Here is an 18,270-nt window from a genome sequence, read left to right as displayed (position 1 = left end):
GGCCCTAAAGTAACTTGATCTTTAGAATTTACGACATTCTTTCGCATAATTTGTCTTTTTCCTCCCAAATGCATCCACCATTTGAAAATGAATCCCTTCATGTATGCCAGCTTATTTCTTTGTATTCCAGTATGACGTCAAAATTAAGATGTGCATACACAATCAGAAGATACTTATACCAAATCAGCTTTGTGTATCTAAGACCCTCCAATTGCAAACTAGGAATGGGGATTATATTCACAAGCAAGTAATTGGGGTTAATAGGTTATAAAATAAGCAAAAAAACCACAAGCATAGGTTAAACAACTAAAAATGCTTTCAAAAATCATTCAACCAATATGAATAAGAGTCTGACTAAACCACCAGTGGAATTGTAAATAAAACTATTATTACAGCTTTTTTGTGGGGGGGTCTAATGATGTGGGAACCAGAAGTGTTACGTATGAGGACGGGGTAAAAAAGACTATGTATGGCATATATTCAACCAGCTGGTAGACTAGGCCATGCACAACTCAGCTAATCCTAAACATTTTTAGAAGAGCGTCCCAGCTGTGGGCCAAAGACCAACGGTTTGTAAAGAATTTTTTTTTATTGGATCAGTCATTTATAAAAACAGACTCATCATTCGCTCTGTTCAGGAGCATTAAAGACGTAGGTCTTGCCGCACTTTCCACAATACTGACGATCCTTGTGTGCAGCCATAAAAACACCAGCACCACAGGATTCACTCTTGCACTCGCGCCGGAGTCTATGGATTTTTCCATTCTCGTCAACCTGGAAGATATAAAACAGGTACAAATTCAAATTCAGTTCGTAAATTCGCTCGGTCTGATATTAATGTTATTGAGTCCGATACGAAAACTGTCCTTTTACAGTCAGCTAAATCTTTGGATCGGGGCTGACCCTGAAGTAACTTGATCTTTAAAATTTACGACATTCTTTCGCATAATTTTTCTTTTTCCTCCCAAATGCCCCTATACTCTATACGCAAGACTAAGCCAATTTTTATAAGGGTTCTAAGAGACCCGAAAATTTGTAGAATGTATGGTTGTAGCACAGGCAAAAAGGAAGGCTCGTAAAATGCTTCTTAAGAATCCATCTCCATCTGCAGCAATATCCTATAAGGAATCATGTGCTTAAGTAAAATTGGTAAGTAAGAAAGCTAAACAGTCTACATGGTCCAATTTTAGTGCTGACATTACCTTCAGAACTCCAATTTCTAAGATTCATAACTTTATTAGCCAACTCAATAGTGGTAAGCAGCCTAATGATGAACGTAAATATGATATCATGTAAGTGGATCTTCTATTTCCTCAGATAAGATGAAAGCCAAAAGATTTTCTGATATTTATAAAAACAATCGTTCTCATTCACATTACTCTCGACCTCCATTTGTGCCCTGCCTTGGACGTCTTTACATAAAAGGTCCTTGTTGGAACCATTTTCCCTAGAACTGAAACTAGTTCTGGCAGAAATGCCACAGGATGCTCAGAACCAGGGATGCATCAAGGTTTTCAGGTCCAATATCCGCGAAAGATAATTATCTAATGAATAATGTCAATGGTTTTTAGAGGTTTTGAAATTTCAAACATATTTCCTTTCAGCTTGATGACGCCTGGAATGAGGCTGATAACTTCGATCGCATGTCACATTTAAATTCTGACACCTATCATTCCACAATAGACTGCGATAAGGCAGAGCCTTGAAGTACGTAACTCATTTCTAACTTACTTTACTTTAGAATCTGACACTTTATATGAAATTATTTAATAACTCCGTTTTTTTAATATTACATTTTCGTGAAAATTCTACATCTGATCTGGGCTAAAATGTCGTTGATCCGGATTAAAATTTGCACTTGTTATATATATATATATATATATATATATATATATATATATATATATATATATATATATATATATATATATATATATATATATATATATATATATATATATATATATATATATATATATATATATATATATATATATATATATATATATATATATATATATATATATATATATATATATATATATATATATATATATATATATATATACCTAATGATAAAACACTGACAAATGAAATTACCCTAACAATCAGGAATTACTCCTGACAAATCCTGGCATTCCCATAACAAATAGGAATTATTCTTGATTTTTTTTTTCTCGTTCATCATCAATCAATGAATACCATATGTACGCAGAGGAGGAGGTGACTAAGGGATCTCTAAGGTATTTATAAATCTCTTTATGTATTTGTTTATTCATATTGTTTAATTTTTCTTTAATAGGGTTTCGTCACCCGGACTAAAGTCTTACAATAGCTTAGGTGTCTGGGTGCAATCTAATCCTTCGGTTATTTGAGTACATATTCACGTCTTTTCAATGAATAAAATATGGAGTATTTTATAAAACTCATGTACTAACAAACTCAATGAATTTACACTGAACACTAAAAACTGATGAAATACATTCAGACTTCAAACAAGGAAGCCTGAAAGTATGAAGAATTAAATTGAAGCACTGGAGTCTTTGTCTTTGTAGCCTTGTGATAGCAGTTTGACATTCTAATTTAGAGTAACAAAAGAGGGAGCAAATTATAGACGACAATCAATAATTATTGACACACAACTATCTTATTGCAACAAGGTAACACTACTACCAAAAGTCTTATACGGTACTTGTCTTCGATGCTGAAAAAATACAAGTATCCTTGACATCAGCAATTGTGACACTATATTTATAATCCTAGGATGAACCTGCATATAGAAACCCAGAAAATGAACTCTAGCTAATTCTCAAGCTTCCATCCCTTACGGGAAATCTGCGCTACTACAGTTCTTTTATATAGGGGAGTACATCTTTAAATTTTTGTATTTGACTCGCCGCATAAAATGTCTTGTAAACGACATTGCTTATTTCTCAACGGAATTTTTGAGATTACAATCATTCGAATTAGTTCGACAGGATTGCCGAACATGTCCTGCAATTTTTATCAGTTGAACCAAGTTACATCATGTGTCCAATTTCAATGTTAAAAGTACAACTATACGTAAAAATTGTCCCATAAGCATTGAAAGTCCTTTAAAATTTCCGTCACCGTTTAACTAGCAATCAAGGTATAAATATAAATGAGTTAGAAACTGGATATGAAAATTAAAACTGGGCTTATTGAAGGGGTTAAGTTAATTGCCATATAAAGTCCAAGATCTTTCACTGAAAGACAGATACGAACCTTCAGTTACTTCACTCCATACAAGTACACTGCCCCTCCCCCGAACAAAAAAAAACAAAGGTCGCTCAATCAATTTTATTTATATAAACATAAATGTATTAAATTCAAATAACATTTTTTTCAAAGATCCTATTCAAGTTTTGCAGATTAGCTTCTTCCACTATTGAATATTACTCAGTGCGTTTCCAAGTATTCTAAAAAAAATTTCTAGTCTGCATAAACTTAGTAAAACAGAATTATTATCTAAAGATTGTCAATTTACTCTTGATAGAGTAACTTAGATTTACGCACCTTGTAGAATTTCAATACAGCAAGATTGACCTTCTTGTGCTTATGCTTGTTCTTCTTTGGGGTGGTGTAATTCTTCTTCTTTCGCTTTTTGGCACCACCACGAAGACGAAGCACGAGATGAAGGGTGGACTCTTTCTGAATGTTGTAGTCAGACAAAGTGCGGCCATCTTCTAGCTGCTTGCCAGCAAAAATCAGACGCTGCTGATCAGGAGGAATGCCTACAGGATAATAATTTGATTAAAAAACAAAATATTTTGAAATAATATTGAAAATGCAATAGTATGGTTCTTCAGATAGAGCTAATATAAGAATCTCTCAGGATATCAAGTATGCAAAAAATCATCATATGAATTTTCTCAAATTAAATTGTACTTTTCATGATGCCTTGGCTAACTAACAAATAAATTTCAAAGAATAAAAAAGGGCACATTTTCACTAGAACTCTGGCTACACGGCTATATCACCAGATTAGGTATATCAGCAACAATTAGGTGATATACAAAAATAAATTTGGTGCCAAGTGGAAGTTCACAAAGAAAAACATCGATTATACAGCAAAGTGCAAAACCCTATTCCTTTAAGTCTAGATTGTTTTCGGCGTTTTAAAGGCAAAGCGGCCAACAAGCAAGCAAATTGAACAAGAGCCAAGAGCTCATATGGCACTTGTGACGAGGTCGGAACCTAAAATTAGACTCGGTACTAGAGTTATCGATTTCATCGTCCTAACACGTCAAGAAGCACCAAATTCACCAAAGCACTAGAAATCCCTCCAATTCCCCCAAAGAGATCGGATTCGATCCGCTTATGTCAATCACGTATCTATAACGTGTACTTATTCTCGAACTCGCCAAAGTACAAGAAATCCTCTAAACTACCCCAAAGAGAGCGAATCTGCCCCGGTTATGTCAATCACGTATCAAGAACTCGTGCTTATTCTTCCCATCAAGTTTCATCCCGATCTCTCCACTCTAAGAGTTTTCCAAGATTTCCATTTCCCTCCTCCACCCCCATGTCCCGAACTGAAAATAGAGCACCTGAGACATAAAATCTTTCTATATATGAAGGTTTCATTAAGATCCGACCACCCATTCGTAAGATAAAGATCCCTCAATTTTCACGTTTTCCAAGATTTCCGGTTTCCCCCTTCAGCTCCCCCCAATGTAACCGGATCTGGTCGGGATTTGAAATAAGAGCTCTGAAGCACAAGATCCTTCAAAATATCAAATTTCATCAAGATCTGATCACCCAGTCGTAAGTTATAAGTACCTCATTTTTTCTAATTTTTCTGAATTACCTCCCCTCGCCAACTCCCCCAAAGAGAGCGGATCCGATCCGGTTATGTCAGTCACGTATCTTGGACTTGTGCTTATTCTTCCCACCAAGTTTCATCCTGATCTCTCTCCACTCTAAGCGTGTTCCAAGATTTCCGGTCCCCCCCCTCCCAACTCCCCTCAGTGACACTGGATCCGATCAGGATTTAAAATAAGAGATACGAGTTGCGAGTTCCTTCTAAATATGAAATTTTATTAAGATCCGATAACTCCTTCGTAAGTTAAAAATACCTCTTTTTCTAATTTTTCAGAATTAACCCTCCCTTCCCCAGCTCCCCCAAAGAGAGCGGATCCGTTCCCGCTATATCAATCACGTATCTAGGACTTGTGCTTATTCTTCCCACCAAATTTCATCCTGATCCCTCCACTCTAAGAGTTTTCCAAGGTTGTAGGTTTCCCACTCAGGCTCCTCCAATGTCACCAGATTCGGTCAGGATTTGACCAGATCAGGTCAAATTTCATTAAGATCCGATCAGTCGTTCGTAAGTTAAAAATAACCTCATTTTTTCTAATTTTTCCGAACTAACCGTCCCCCACTCCCCCCCAGATGGTCGAATCGAGGAAACAACTATTTCTAATTTAATCTGGTCTGGTCCCTGATACACCTGCCAAATTTCATCGTCCTAGCTTATCTGGAAGTGCCTAAACTAACAAAACCAGGAACAACAGACAGAGAGGCCGACAGAATTTCCGATCGCTATATGTCACTTGGTAAATACCAAGTGCCATAAAGAAGTGTCAATCTGCATATTGAACAGTCAAAATTGAGATAAGGAAAAAAAAATACCTTCTTTATCTTGAATCTTGGCTTTGACATTTTCGATAGTATCCGAAGGTTCAACTTCTAGGGTAATAGTCTTACCCGTGAGGGTTTTGACAAAAATTTGCATGTTTCCTTATCACTTTTCTAGAATAAGAGCAAAATAAAGAAACAAAATTATATGAACTTAAGAACGAAACAATCAATACTATGGAATGAAAAAGAATACAAGTTAACAAAAAAAGAAATTAGAAATGAGAGAAGTTTAAAATGAATTTCAATGAAAAAAAAACAGTTCAAATTATAGACAAAATTTAATACATTCAAGGACAAATGGCATTTTCTCTAGAATAAAACCGACCAATTCCTTGTTAAATCAGACCTTGTTTTTGAAACTGAATGAAAACCCAGGAGTTATAAACCCTTTGAACTAACCACAACTGACCAGGTCAAACTCAAACACGATCTAGTTTTATCTAAAAATTTAAATAGAAAATTTTAGATTGTTGCAACTTGAAAACCTTATAGAACACCCTTTTTCAACAGACTGGCAAGCCTCTTGAAGAAAGTGAATATGCTCTAAATAATAGAAAGCATTGAAAAAAAAAGAAATACACTAACAAGGTAAAAACAACAAAGGAATATGGGGCTGTTCTATCAAAGACTACAGATCAGTTTTGCCCACAGCTCACAAACCACTTGAGTAAGGGTAGTGAACATAGTCCACGTGTATCCCAGTTATTATACAAACGTCACCTCTCAGCTATTTTGCACCAGTGAGTTTGCTCACTCTCAAACAAATGTACACCTATAACAGACATAAAATAACAGTAGCATGGAATGGTCTTTGATTAGATGAAGTAATTGCACGCCATACCTTGGTTCACTTTCTAAGAGTCAGGAGTGAACAGAGGGCAATCAACCTCCCCCCACCACGGCATTTTCTCTCAAATGCTCCCCATCAAAATTTTGAGATGAGTATTTTGTTAAAAAATAGTCTGAATGTCAAATAACCCAGGTTTAGGGTTTGATTACCCCTCCCCAGGCTTGGCTATAAGTTATACTAGTTGTCCATTGTTAATACATGAAGTTTTTGATAGAAGGGGTGCTAATACAAACTTAAATCTCAATAAAAGATGGATATAGATAAATTCCATTTTCTTAAGTCTTATAGATGCTCTTGCTGCAAAAGACATAATGATATATTTTCAATATATAAAAGCCACTCAGGCATCATAGGTTGCAAAAAAAGTCCCAATATATTGACCAGCCAAGTGGAGACCAATCCATCTTCAAGATATATATTGATGGAGATTATCAGAGCCCTATTTGATTAATAACAAACCAAAAATATCTCCATTCCCCCCGTAAGCAGCATCAAAATTTACCAGGATCCATTCATCAAATGGATTAAACCTTCAGGCTTTTCCCTATTAATTCCTAAATTCTTCTGGTTTAATCCCTCCTCCCTACAGACATTGCACTACAAAAAAAATGAAACAATTGACCATTGCCTATTTGAATGCAATATTGTGACGTCTACCAAGCTTATCCTCCAAAGTGAACTGTTGGAGTGCTTCAAACACCACAAAATATCACCTTAAGTCAAGAGCCTAGTTAATCTAAGCTGTATATAGATTACTGAACTTGAAAAATATTCCCTGAAATTTCAGTTCCTAGAACCAAAAGAGCTACTGTATGAGACATGATCAGAACTGAGCCATTGCAAAATAAACAACCACTCACAGTAGCCCAACTCATCTTATACAGAGTCAAAGGAAAATGACTGAACAGTCTTGACTGAAAAGCCCATTCAACATCCAATAGATGAAGACACTGTAAAACAGACATATACAAGCAACAACGACATAAATAAATCCAAGCGTTTTATTTCCAGAAAGTGAGTACAAAAAGAAATTCAAGAGAAATGAGACCTCAAACAAGAAGCACAGCATTGATGCATCCATCATTTTCTGGATTATTAGTCACTTGAGCATACTTCCCCCACACAACTTTTCCACTCTGTGTCACTAAACCAAGCTCACTGATGTTAACTTCAATGACTGTACCCTTTGTAATCACACCAAGACTGGTATAAGTTGGTGAACTAGGATTCTTTTTTACTCCAATAATTGGTAAGCAGAAGGTGGCCTTCAATTCTGGATGGGTAACATGAGCTTTCTTTGCTCTCAAGGCCATTGGACGAATAAATCTTTCATATTTAGGGGGTTTTCTAGTAAAATTGTCACCAACAAAAGTAACTTTGGTTACCATTCTTTTCCACCCCTTTCTCCTTGTCTTACCACTCTTTATAACTTTGAAAACCTCAGCTTCTGATTGAGCTTTCACTTTTGGAATAGGTACATCCCATTTCCCTGCTTTTTCCTTACGTTTCTGCTTCACCATATTTGACAGAATCTTGGCACGTGACTGACCTTCACGATCAAGCAGATAAGCAGGAACAGCACCCTCTGGTGTTTTCTCTTCATTCTTCTGCTTTGTCAATTTCTCCTCATGAGCCTTCAAAGTCTTCTTCATTTGTACCTTCTCAGAATACCTCTTCTTGCCATACAACTTTCCTTTCATTCCCTTAAGGCTTCTAGCAAGTTTTGCTTTGACCTTGACATCTCGAGCTTCTTTCTTCCTCTGTCTTTGGTCATGATCAAAACGTTTGCCATATCGCTTTTGGAAAAGTTCAATATGTTCATTCTGGGGCATTGTAAATGGCTGTCAGTCAGTTAACTCCCTGAAAAAATACAGGGCAGTTTAGAAATCATACAAAACAATTCAACTGACAGCCATTAAACAATAGCCCTAACAGAGCAAACTACAATTTATTTCTTGAAAGAAGAAGAGATAAAAAAAAATTGTGGTTTCTTTCTTTTTAATTTACTGCTTAATTCAATCTCAATACCGAAACTTGTCAATATTTTTATAGTTTTTTATCAAAAAAATTTTTTTATCCCAAACCAGTAACAACAGTAATCGGTAAAACCATCAACTCGAATTTCTAAATTATGTGGGATTCTAGTGTCAACTACCTGAACAATTCATAAGATAGATAGATATTTTTTATTTTCATCCAAAACATATAAATTAAACAAAGAATTTACCATTAACAGCCACTCTTAAGACAAAAGAGTCCTGACTGTGGCCGCAATTCTAACCACCATGAATCTGCTAAATCATTTCTTCAAATGATTTTGAAGAAAGAAAAAAAAATCCTTGGGTTTTCATAGATCATAAATCATAAGATACTATATTTCAAAAAAATCTGTAAAACAAGATTTATATCCCCAAGACCCAGAAGATATTTGCCAGTGCTAGGCTTATTCTTCTTCTCCATGAAAAACTCTCACCCACAAATCTTGAACCCACATGCAAACTTAAGCAGCCACAGAGAAAATTTGACAAATAAAAATAATGAAGAAAAGATGGTATTAAAGAATATTTGATCAATATTCCAGAATATAGGCTGAATGTGGTACAAAATATCGTATTTATTTTTTACATTTGGTTTAGTTTAATTCTTTTTTGATGCTTCTGATGGATTTATATCCCCAAGACCCAGAAGATATAAAACTCTCACCCACAAATCTTGAACCCACATGCAAACTTAAGCAGCCACAGAGAAAATTTGACAAATAAAAATAATGAAGAAAAGAAGGTATTAAAGAATATTTGATCAATATTCCAGAATATAGGCTGAATGTGGTACAAAATATCGTATTTATTTTTTACATTTGGTTTAGTTTAAGTCTTTTTTGATGCTTCTGATGGTTGAATAATCATATCAGTATAAGACTGAGTTTAACATTGGGGTTGGGGGGGTGATATCAACCCCAAATGAAAACTTATTAGACATATTATAAAACTTATTTTGAACAAAACAGATGTCAGTTAGAGGAGGGTTGGATAGCTGAAGAAGGACTGAGGGAGGTTAATAGCCCTCTAGTAGCTTTTGGCCTTTGAAAAAGCCACAAGGTCTTCCAATTTTTGGTAAATAATCCCCCTTGCAAATTTCTAAAATATCCCCTTTCATTCGAAGTGAAAGTTTTTGGTACTTTTCTGGACTTGTTTGCTGCATTTTGAGGGGACCGATTTATTTCCCTTTTGCATTGGGTTCCCTTAGTCTTTTAGTTTTAAGTTTCAAGTTTGAGGCCCATCAGAAAAAATCGACACTTTTTCAGTCCCCTTTGTTAGAGCAGGGACCAATTCTTCTTCCCACAGAAAAATACCGATAATCTTTCTGACCAAGAAAATAATTCTTGAAAGTTTCACACCACTAGACTCCCAAGATCAAACACGCTCCTTTTTTCCTACTATAAAATACACCTGTAAAGAATTGACAGTTTGCATAATTTATTCCCCTTACCAATGCATTGGATGCAAATTAACTGATATTTTCAAATATCCTGAACAAAATGGGTACCCTGAAATGTTTATCAGATGTCGTAAAGGGATACAAAATGAGCAGATATCATAACGGTTCTAGGACAGAAGCTGGTTGCTATCATATCAGAACAAAGAGCAGAAAAAATTCTGCTCACTTTAAGGTCCAATTTTACTCTTTACTTTCAGAACAATGTAGACTAGAAATGTTCCTGGAACTCATAAAGAATTAGAGTTCTACCTTCCCTCTCCCCACTTTGGAACTTATTATGTATCTAAAGCAGTGCATTAGCACTGAGAGCAAAGTGGGCACAATGTATTATTATTTTTTTTTGGGGGGGGGGGATTGTTTATACCATGCTTTTTGTATACAAGTTATCATAGGAACTTCAAAGGAGCTCACTCGATTAGAAATTGAGAGGGCTAGTGCCCTTTTTAATTGTCGAAAGTGATTAAAGGGCAATTCCTCTCCCCTTATGCCTATCATTTCCCCAAACACATTCAATAAGAATTTGAGATAGTCATTTTGTTCAGTGTAGTTGAAAGGTCTGGAAATTATGTCTTTGACGATTACAACCCTCACACAATCCTCAAGGCAGGGGCTGTAAGTTATACCTCGGGCATATAAGGTTTTTTTTGTAGAACGGGTGGCTGTATAAACTTTGGAGGGGGCTCATTTGATTTTGTTATCAGAGGTTCTAGTACCCTTTTAAGCATAAAAGTGATCAGAGGATAGCTATTCCCCTCCCGTTGTATTTTCCCAAAATGTATCCAATAGAAATTTTCATAGCAATTTATTCAAAAATAGTCCAAAAATCAAGAAGGCCTTTAGGGTTGACCAGTTCCGCAAGGGTTGTAAGCTTTGACCTGGGGGCATATTAGGTTTTTGTGGAGGGGATGGTCATATGAACTTAAGAGGAGGCTCATTTGATTGGAAACGTATAGTTGTAGTTCCCTTTCAAGAGTCAACTGTGATGAAGGGAAACTAGCTCCCATCCCTTTCCCTGACATTCTGTTTCCCAAAATGCATTTGATCAAAACTTTGGTCACTGGCAATCAGCTTTCCTTTCCAAGAAGACAAAGGACATTCAGGTCATCATTTCAGAGAATGTTGAAGAGAGTATTGAGCCAAATCAAAAGACGCTATGTGCATGCACATTGTCAAAGGAGCAGATCTCAAGAATTGATTTGGGCATTAAGTTGAAACTTTCAGATAATGATTAAAGGGGAACATCATCTGACCAAAAGGCAATCTATGCACAGTACTGTTAATACTACTATTAATACTGAATTTACCACTACTACTCCTATTACAACTAATGTATGGTTTAGAGCATTGATATGAAAATTTAAAGAAGTATATGAACATACAGATTATCAAAATGGCATATCAGCAATGTCATAATTTACATTAACAAATTAAGCTGAAACTTCCAGCACTTGATGACAAAGATGTTCTACTGACCAAAAGGCAATATGTTAATACAGCAACTGCTACTTGTACTATTGCTATTACTACAAATAGTATTACTAGTCATACCAATACAACTATTGTGATTACTATTACAATTATGCCTAAAGTATGAAGGTGAAATTTTCAATGAATTTTGAGGGGGAATGAACTAAATTCCAACATACCTTCTGTATGCAGTTTGTCAAAAGGGTGCAATAGATATATCTTAGAACAGTTTGGTGTGTGGAGTTGAAACTAATAAGGCTTGTTGTGGGGGATTTTGAACAAACCAAAAGAAAATGTTTGCATCCTAATGCTACTGCTTCTACTCATATTACTACTGATGCTACTATTATTACTACTTCTACTATTACTACTGCTAAGGCTACTACTAGTTAATTCAACTGCTACACTACTAGCTAGTGCTATTAAAACTAAGGGTATTAAGGCAAAACATTTGGGATATATTGAAACTGTATGGAACTAAATCAAAAAGCACCATGCCCTCACAGGTTGTCAAAAGAAAGTATCAGAAATGCTGATGTTATTAAGCTGAAACTTCCAGTGTGTTGAAGAAGATGTTGAGAGAATTAAAGCTGTTATGCACATACTGCTATTTATGCTGCTACAACTATTGCTACTATGCAAACTAAAGGTACTAATGTGAAGTTTTTAAGAAAAATTTAGGTAGATGTAGAACTAAATCAAAACAAACTATGAGCATGTGGTATTTCAAAATAGTGACAAAGCAACATTTCAAGAGCCAAATAACAAGTTAGATCTTCTAGGGTGTTGGCACGGATTTTGAACTAGCTAGAATTCACTATGTTTATGCTGTTAATACAACCACTACAGTTATTGTAACTTACAATGCTAAGGGTATTAGGGTGAAACTTTTAGGGGACATTTAGGGTGAATTTCAATTAAACAATACATACAGGTTTTCAAATTGACATATCAGCAATATCATAGGCAGCACCACTCTATAATAGCTAGTCTTATCATTGAAATTATTAGAAGAGCTAATTTGATTCAAAATAAACAGTTCTAATGCCCTTCTTAAGAGTAAAGAGATTGGAGGGCAAGCAGCACTTCTCTGAAACCATTTCATTTTCTGGGCACATCCAATCAAAATTTTGAGACAGCCTTTTTGTTCAGCATAGTAGAACAATCCATTAACTATGTCTCTGGGGATATTGGGCATGTCAACCCCCCCACACACACACACACAAACACAATTATGCAATAGGCCCATTATGCTTAAACCTAAATCAAAAGGAATTGTGTGTATGACTGTCAATAAGACATCCCAGCAATAGATCAAGAATGACTAGGTTAAAGTTTTGGGGCTACTACTATTAGCACTTCTGCTCTACAAATTTAAATAAATAAAAGAGCGTAAGTGTATCCAGGTTGTCAAAGAGCATAAATAGAATCTTTTGGGAATGATATTAAGTTTGATTTGTTAGGTCAAATTGAGGAGCATCAAACTAAAAAATACTATTTGTGTCAGGATTAAAAAGTGTTGAAAAAGTTTTTCCAACACAAAAATAGCAAGCCAAACTATGGATTTTTGTAGAAAAAAATGATCAGATGATTTTTTTTTCCATGAAAAAGACTATGACCAAAAAACGAACAGAAATTAATTTAAATAATTTTTTCCACAAAGCAAGTTTCTCAAATATAAGTAGAGCTCTGTTAAACCAAAAATGACGCAAAATAAAGTCAAGTAATCTTCCAAGGGTAAAACTACTACATATCACCATTAACACATAAACAGAGCTGAAAACAAAATAAACAGGTAAGTCAAACTCAAAACAAGCAAAAATTAACATGAGTAGGGCTGATAACCTCCATGCCTTCTCAAGACCAGAAAATAATCTGCACTTTACTAAAAACCAAATATGTTTGTTTTCACTTTGTTTACTTTTATAAAAAAAAAAATCCTTAAAAGCTTAAGGAAAACATATCAGCATGTGTGAATTAAATTAATAATCCATGGTCATTTGTTTTTGTTTTTTTTTTTTTAGTCAAGTGCAAATTATTTTCTAGTCTCGAGAAGGCATTGGGGTTATCAACCCTACTCCTTATAATTTTTGCTTGTTCTGAGTTTGAATTGTTTATATACTGTAATTTCTGTTCATTTTGAGTTCCATTTATTTACTGATAATTATTTGTAGTAGTTTTACACATGGATTACTTGACTTTAGCTCTGCTCATTTTTGCTTAATTGAGAGCTTTTATTTTTTTGACAAGTTTGTTTGGGGGAATTTTTTTTTTATTAATCATCTAATGGCTCTATAAGAGCTAAGATGTTGTGGCAATTTTGGGGGTTGGGGGCCAACCATCCTGTGCTTTTGCACACCTTCCTGTAAACCTTCCCTGGATTTCTCCAGGTACCCATTTAGAGTTGGCTGAGCTTATAGTCACACCACTGACCCCCATCCCAAACTAAATGATTGGGTACACTAGGATTCAAACCCTCGCCCTCTCAGACAAGGGATCCTGAATCCATATATGAGAATGTATATAAATGTAAATAATATTTCCAACAGCATTCTATCCTAATTTCCAAATGGTGATTTACTTTAAAACTTTTCATTTTATCATTCAAAACTAAATAAAATTTCCATTAAAACTTTCCATTTTATCATTCAAAGTAAATATATTGCAATTTCTTTCTTTGAAGAGACAAGTTGACATGGTTTAATTTTGCAAATTAAACCGTATCATGTTAATTAAATCTATGACAAATAACAGATAGCCATAAGTCATTTTGGAAAGAAAAGCAGCAAGTTAGTATTTTCCTTTGGTTAAAAATGTTTTAATTTTGTTCTTTAATGACAATTATCTTAAACTTTGACCTCTTGACAACCATCTCACTTCTGCATATAATAAAAAAGTTATGAAGTTAGAATCCACATCCTTATAGAGATTTGAAAATAAGAGACTATCATGGATATGACAAAAAAAAATCTGAAAATTATATAAACTTTAAAAGAAACCAATCTTGAAATAATAACCAAATTTTCAACTTTTGGCTATAACCTATAATTTTTCTAGAATCACTTCTGATAATGTTTCTGGAATCACAATCATGTTCTGGAATCACTTCCATTTTATTCAACTATTCCCTGAATTTGAATATAATCTATAGCTTAATTTTGTTTCATTAAGAGGGACAGAGGAAAGGGGCTGCAATTGTTATAGTAAGAAGATTGTATTTAGGAAAAGTTTTGAATCATAAATCCAATTCTACCATAAAGTAAGAAGATTGTATTTAGGAAAAGTTTTGAATCATAAATCCAATTCTACCATAATTGTTTTATTCTTTTGTTTTTATCTTGGGATTTGCCTTTGTACAAGGTTAATAATTGCTGAAGCATTGGATGTTGTGGAGGTAAGCCTAGGTATTTAGAAAAAAAAATCCAATGCCCTAATTTGAGCAGAATATCTAATCTGTAAAATTTCATTCATTTACTTGACAGCTTTCCTAGACTTTTACAAGATCTTAAACTGTAGCTGAACCACTCAAACAAGCATGGACACCCACTAAAAATATTCCAGGGGTTAGGGCACAAGAACAGAAATGGTGAGGGGAGGAGGAGAGGAAAACATTTGAAGATAAAAGGTTAAAGGCAAAATAAAATTCTCAAAGAAAAAAAAAGAAAAGTGCTAAATTTTTACAAACCAAATGAAGCAAAATCCAACAGATTTTAAATAGCAAAGATTCCTGGCAAAAAAGACCAATTCATTTTATGGGTACTTATGTATTATACCACAAACTCTCAAGAAGGGAAGTTAGGTTAATCCTGATGAAAATTTAATACTTTAGAAACAAATTTGATCTAGCATATATCAACATATTTGCACATTAGGGGGAGGGGTAACCTGAACTAAACTAGCCTAACCCCACCCCCCTAATTAATAAGCAAATGTATAGCCCAAATTATATAATTCTAATATATTCTGTCACATGTCACTTGTTTTCCACTGAGCATAAGCTAATTGTTTCTTAATACAGACAGATAAAAACAGTTTGTTCTTGAGTTTTATACACCATAAAGTTGAGTGTTGGCACCATAATACATAAGTAACCTTTACTCTATCACACATTCAATTCTTGAATATTTAAGTTTAATATATTATGCCCAAAACCTAGTTTAAAAAAAGAATCAAACTAAATTACAGAAAATAAGAGAAAAAGGTATGATCTCAAAAGGTCTAGTTAATTTCTGAGTAAAATGATGGTTATGTTTTGAAAAAAAAAGTCTTGAATGGTATGTTCTTCTAATTAACAAAATTTAAACTCATGGTCCAGCTGTTTAAAATAACCCTCATTGATACTCAAAATTATACTGAATGTAAATATGCTCAAATAAAATTATTTACCATTAGTCACTAGAGAGTCTTTGATGAAATGATAGTCATGTAGTGTAAACATTGTGCTTTTGCTAGTATTTTGGAAAGTATTAAAAACATTATGTGAAGTGAAAATGGGGGTATTTGGTAAAATTCTAGTTAAGTAACTTCTTGTTATCTTGGAAAGGGGTTAGGTTAGGAAAATGAAACTTTTGAGGATGGGTCTACAGGCTAAAGTATATCTCAGGAAGGTATTTTAAAGTACCCACCTCTACTCCTTCTCCCTCTAGAGGGCCCTGAAATTTGCCTGCATGATAGGTCTATACCTACCATATTGAAATTTTGACAAAACAGCATTTTACCCTAATTTTCAGTTACCAGTTGCTTTTTCTATGCCTTTAGTTCTGAGAATGCAATTCCTGTTATTTAAGTAAAATTCTGAGCCATATCACTGTTTTTCTTTTCAAAGTTTAGGAAATGTATTTGCATATCTTTAAAACTTTAAAAATTGGGATTGAGCAAAGTTGTGAATCTGAAAACAATTTTTTGTACTTCATTCAATCAGAAGCTCTATTTTGCAAGGTTTCACTTTTATAACACACATATTTTTAAAGGTCATCAAAGGTCAGGGCCCTCTAGAGGGAGGAGTGGAGGAGTTGGTACTTCAAAATACCTTCCTGGGACACACTTTAGCTGTAGACCCATCCCTAAAAGTTTCATTTTCCTAACCTAACCCCTTTCCAAAATAGCAAGAAGTCACTTAACTAGAATTTTATCAATTGTTACCAGTGATAAATTACTAGGGATGATGACCCTGAAGGTAAGGGAATTTTTGGGGAAATTCTCAAAAATTTGGGTAGCCTATAGTGGAAGCACTGGTATGCTATTTTCAGACAAAATTTCTACCTCATCAGTAGCATGCATAGAGATTTTTACCTTAAGTCATATGTCTAGCAAGATAATTTGGCATTGAGACTCCTGGAGAAAATCTTGCTGGTAGTGGTTTGAGGTATGATCTGACATCCCAGTTTAGCATCTAGCCTATTCAGCATTAAACACAGTCTCAATCAACTCTTTTCTTTAAGGCTTCTGGGATTTGACAATGGATGGTGGTTGTGGACAGGCTATTCCAGAGTAGGATAAAATGACCTGAGAAGTAGTGTTGGCACTCTTGCCTGGTACAACACAAGACCTACTACTTCTTGGTTTGTCCTCCTGTGGTAGCCTAGTTGAGATTGATAGGCAGAAGATATTACTTAATAGTTCACTTTGGGGCAAGTTATCAGCTGTTATTGCATCCCTTCTTCTTCTACAGTATAGCCTACTGAAGTAGGGAGTTAAGAGTGAGGTGGGACATTCTTTGTAGATTTTGTCTTCCAGTGTTGGAATAAGCTTTGTTACCCTTCTATTAACACTCTCTAGTGCCTACTTATCAATCTTATAGCTGAAAGATGCTAGGGTAAAAATAAAGGATGTCAAACTACAGGCGAGCACAGACAATGGCTTTATAAAGCTTCACTATCACATATGGCTTCCTGGTGGTGTATGACTTATGAGGCCAAGGATTCAGTATAGTTTTACAACTTGAATTTGCTTGAGACTGTATTAATTGACAGAAATAATATTGTGAAAACCTCTGATAAAGCCCTTAACTCTAGCTGACAAGTTAAATAATTTTTTTATATTCTACCTTATTCCGGATATTTTTCAATGCTGCAGAAGAAATTCTGTAGATAAAAGTGAAGAAATTGTATGTAGTGCTATGACATCTAGTTTGATTTTCACCTTATAGGGGGCGTCTTAATTTGCTGAAAAGTGTTTTTGGGCAAGTTTAGAAACGTTAATATTATGTTGAACTTGAAACAACTTATTCAGCTTGTCATTAAGTTACATTAGTGTAATTTTTCATTTTGAATTTCTCCGTTTCTGAGCATATATGTTCAAGCAAGCAGTGCCTGTTAATTTGCATTTCGTAGAGAGAAAAGTGTTAAAATACTCTGTATTTCATCATCCAGCACCGTATGTTTACTTTAAGAGCAACAAATTGAGCAGATTTCAAACATTTTGGGTATGACACATAAACTTGACTTATTTCACCACAGAGAAAAAAAGTTCTATAGTCTTTCTTTGCAGTAATTATTAAGATTCTTTTCCATGTACCCGGATTTTTTTTATATCTTTGTGCAGGTCTAAAAGGAAATACAAATTGTTTCAGCCTATTCAAGCCACAGGAAATTTTATTCCCAAAGAAAACCCGCTTCAATAATAGAATTTTTCAGAAAATTAATTTGACTTTTGAATTTACACAGTCTCAAGAATTTTCTATCATTAATTAAAATCAATATTGGCTTTTGTTTAAATTTGATTCACTTGTTACTTTATAAACTGGCTCACACAACATATTTTATGACATTCAAGTTAGTACAGATTTAAAG

General features: G+C 34.5%; 1 protein-coding gene across 1 annotated transcript; it reads right to left on the bottom strand.

Annotated features, from left to right (window-relative positions):
- Positions 1-570: 570 nt before the first annotated feature.
- LOC136030089 (ribosome biogenesis protein NSA2 homolog) lies at positions 571-17,598 on the bottom strand. Its single transcript, XM_065708754.1, is given in 5 exon segments — positions 571-774; positions 3,538-3,755; positions 5,656-5,770; positions 7,570-8,374; positions 17,526-17,598. Coding segments are annotated over 4 exon segments (1,263 nt in total). The 5' UTR covers positions 8,347-8,374; positions 17,526-17,598; the 3' UTR covers positions 571-621.
- Positions 17,599-18,270: the final 672 nt, after the last annotated feature.

The sequence above is a fragment of the Artemia franciscana genome, chromosome 8 (genome assembly GCF_032884065.1).
Source record: "Artemia franciscana chromosome 8, ASM3288406v1, whole genome shotgun sequence".
NCBI lineage: Eukaryota > Metazoa > Arthropoda > Branchiopoda > Anostraca > Artemiidae > Artemia > Artemia franciscana.
This window is presented reverse-complemented; position numbering and strand designations above follow the sequence as displayed.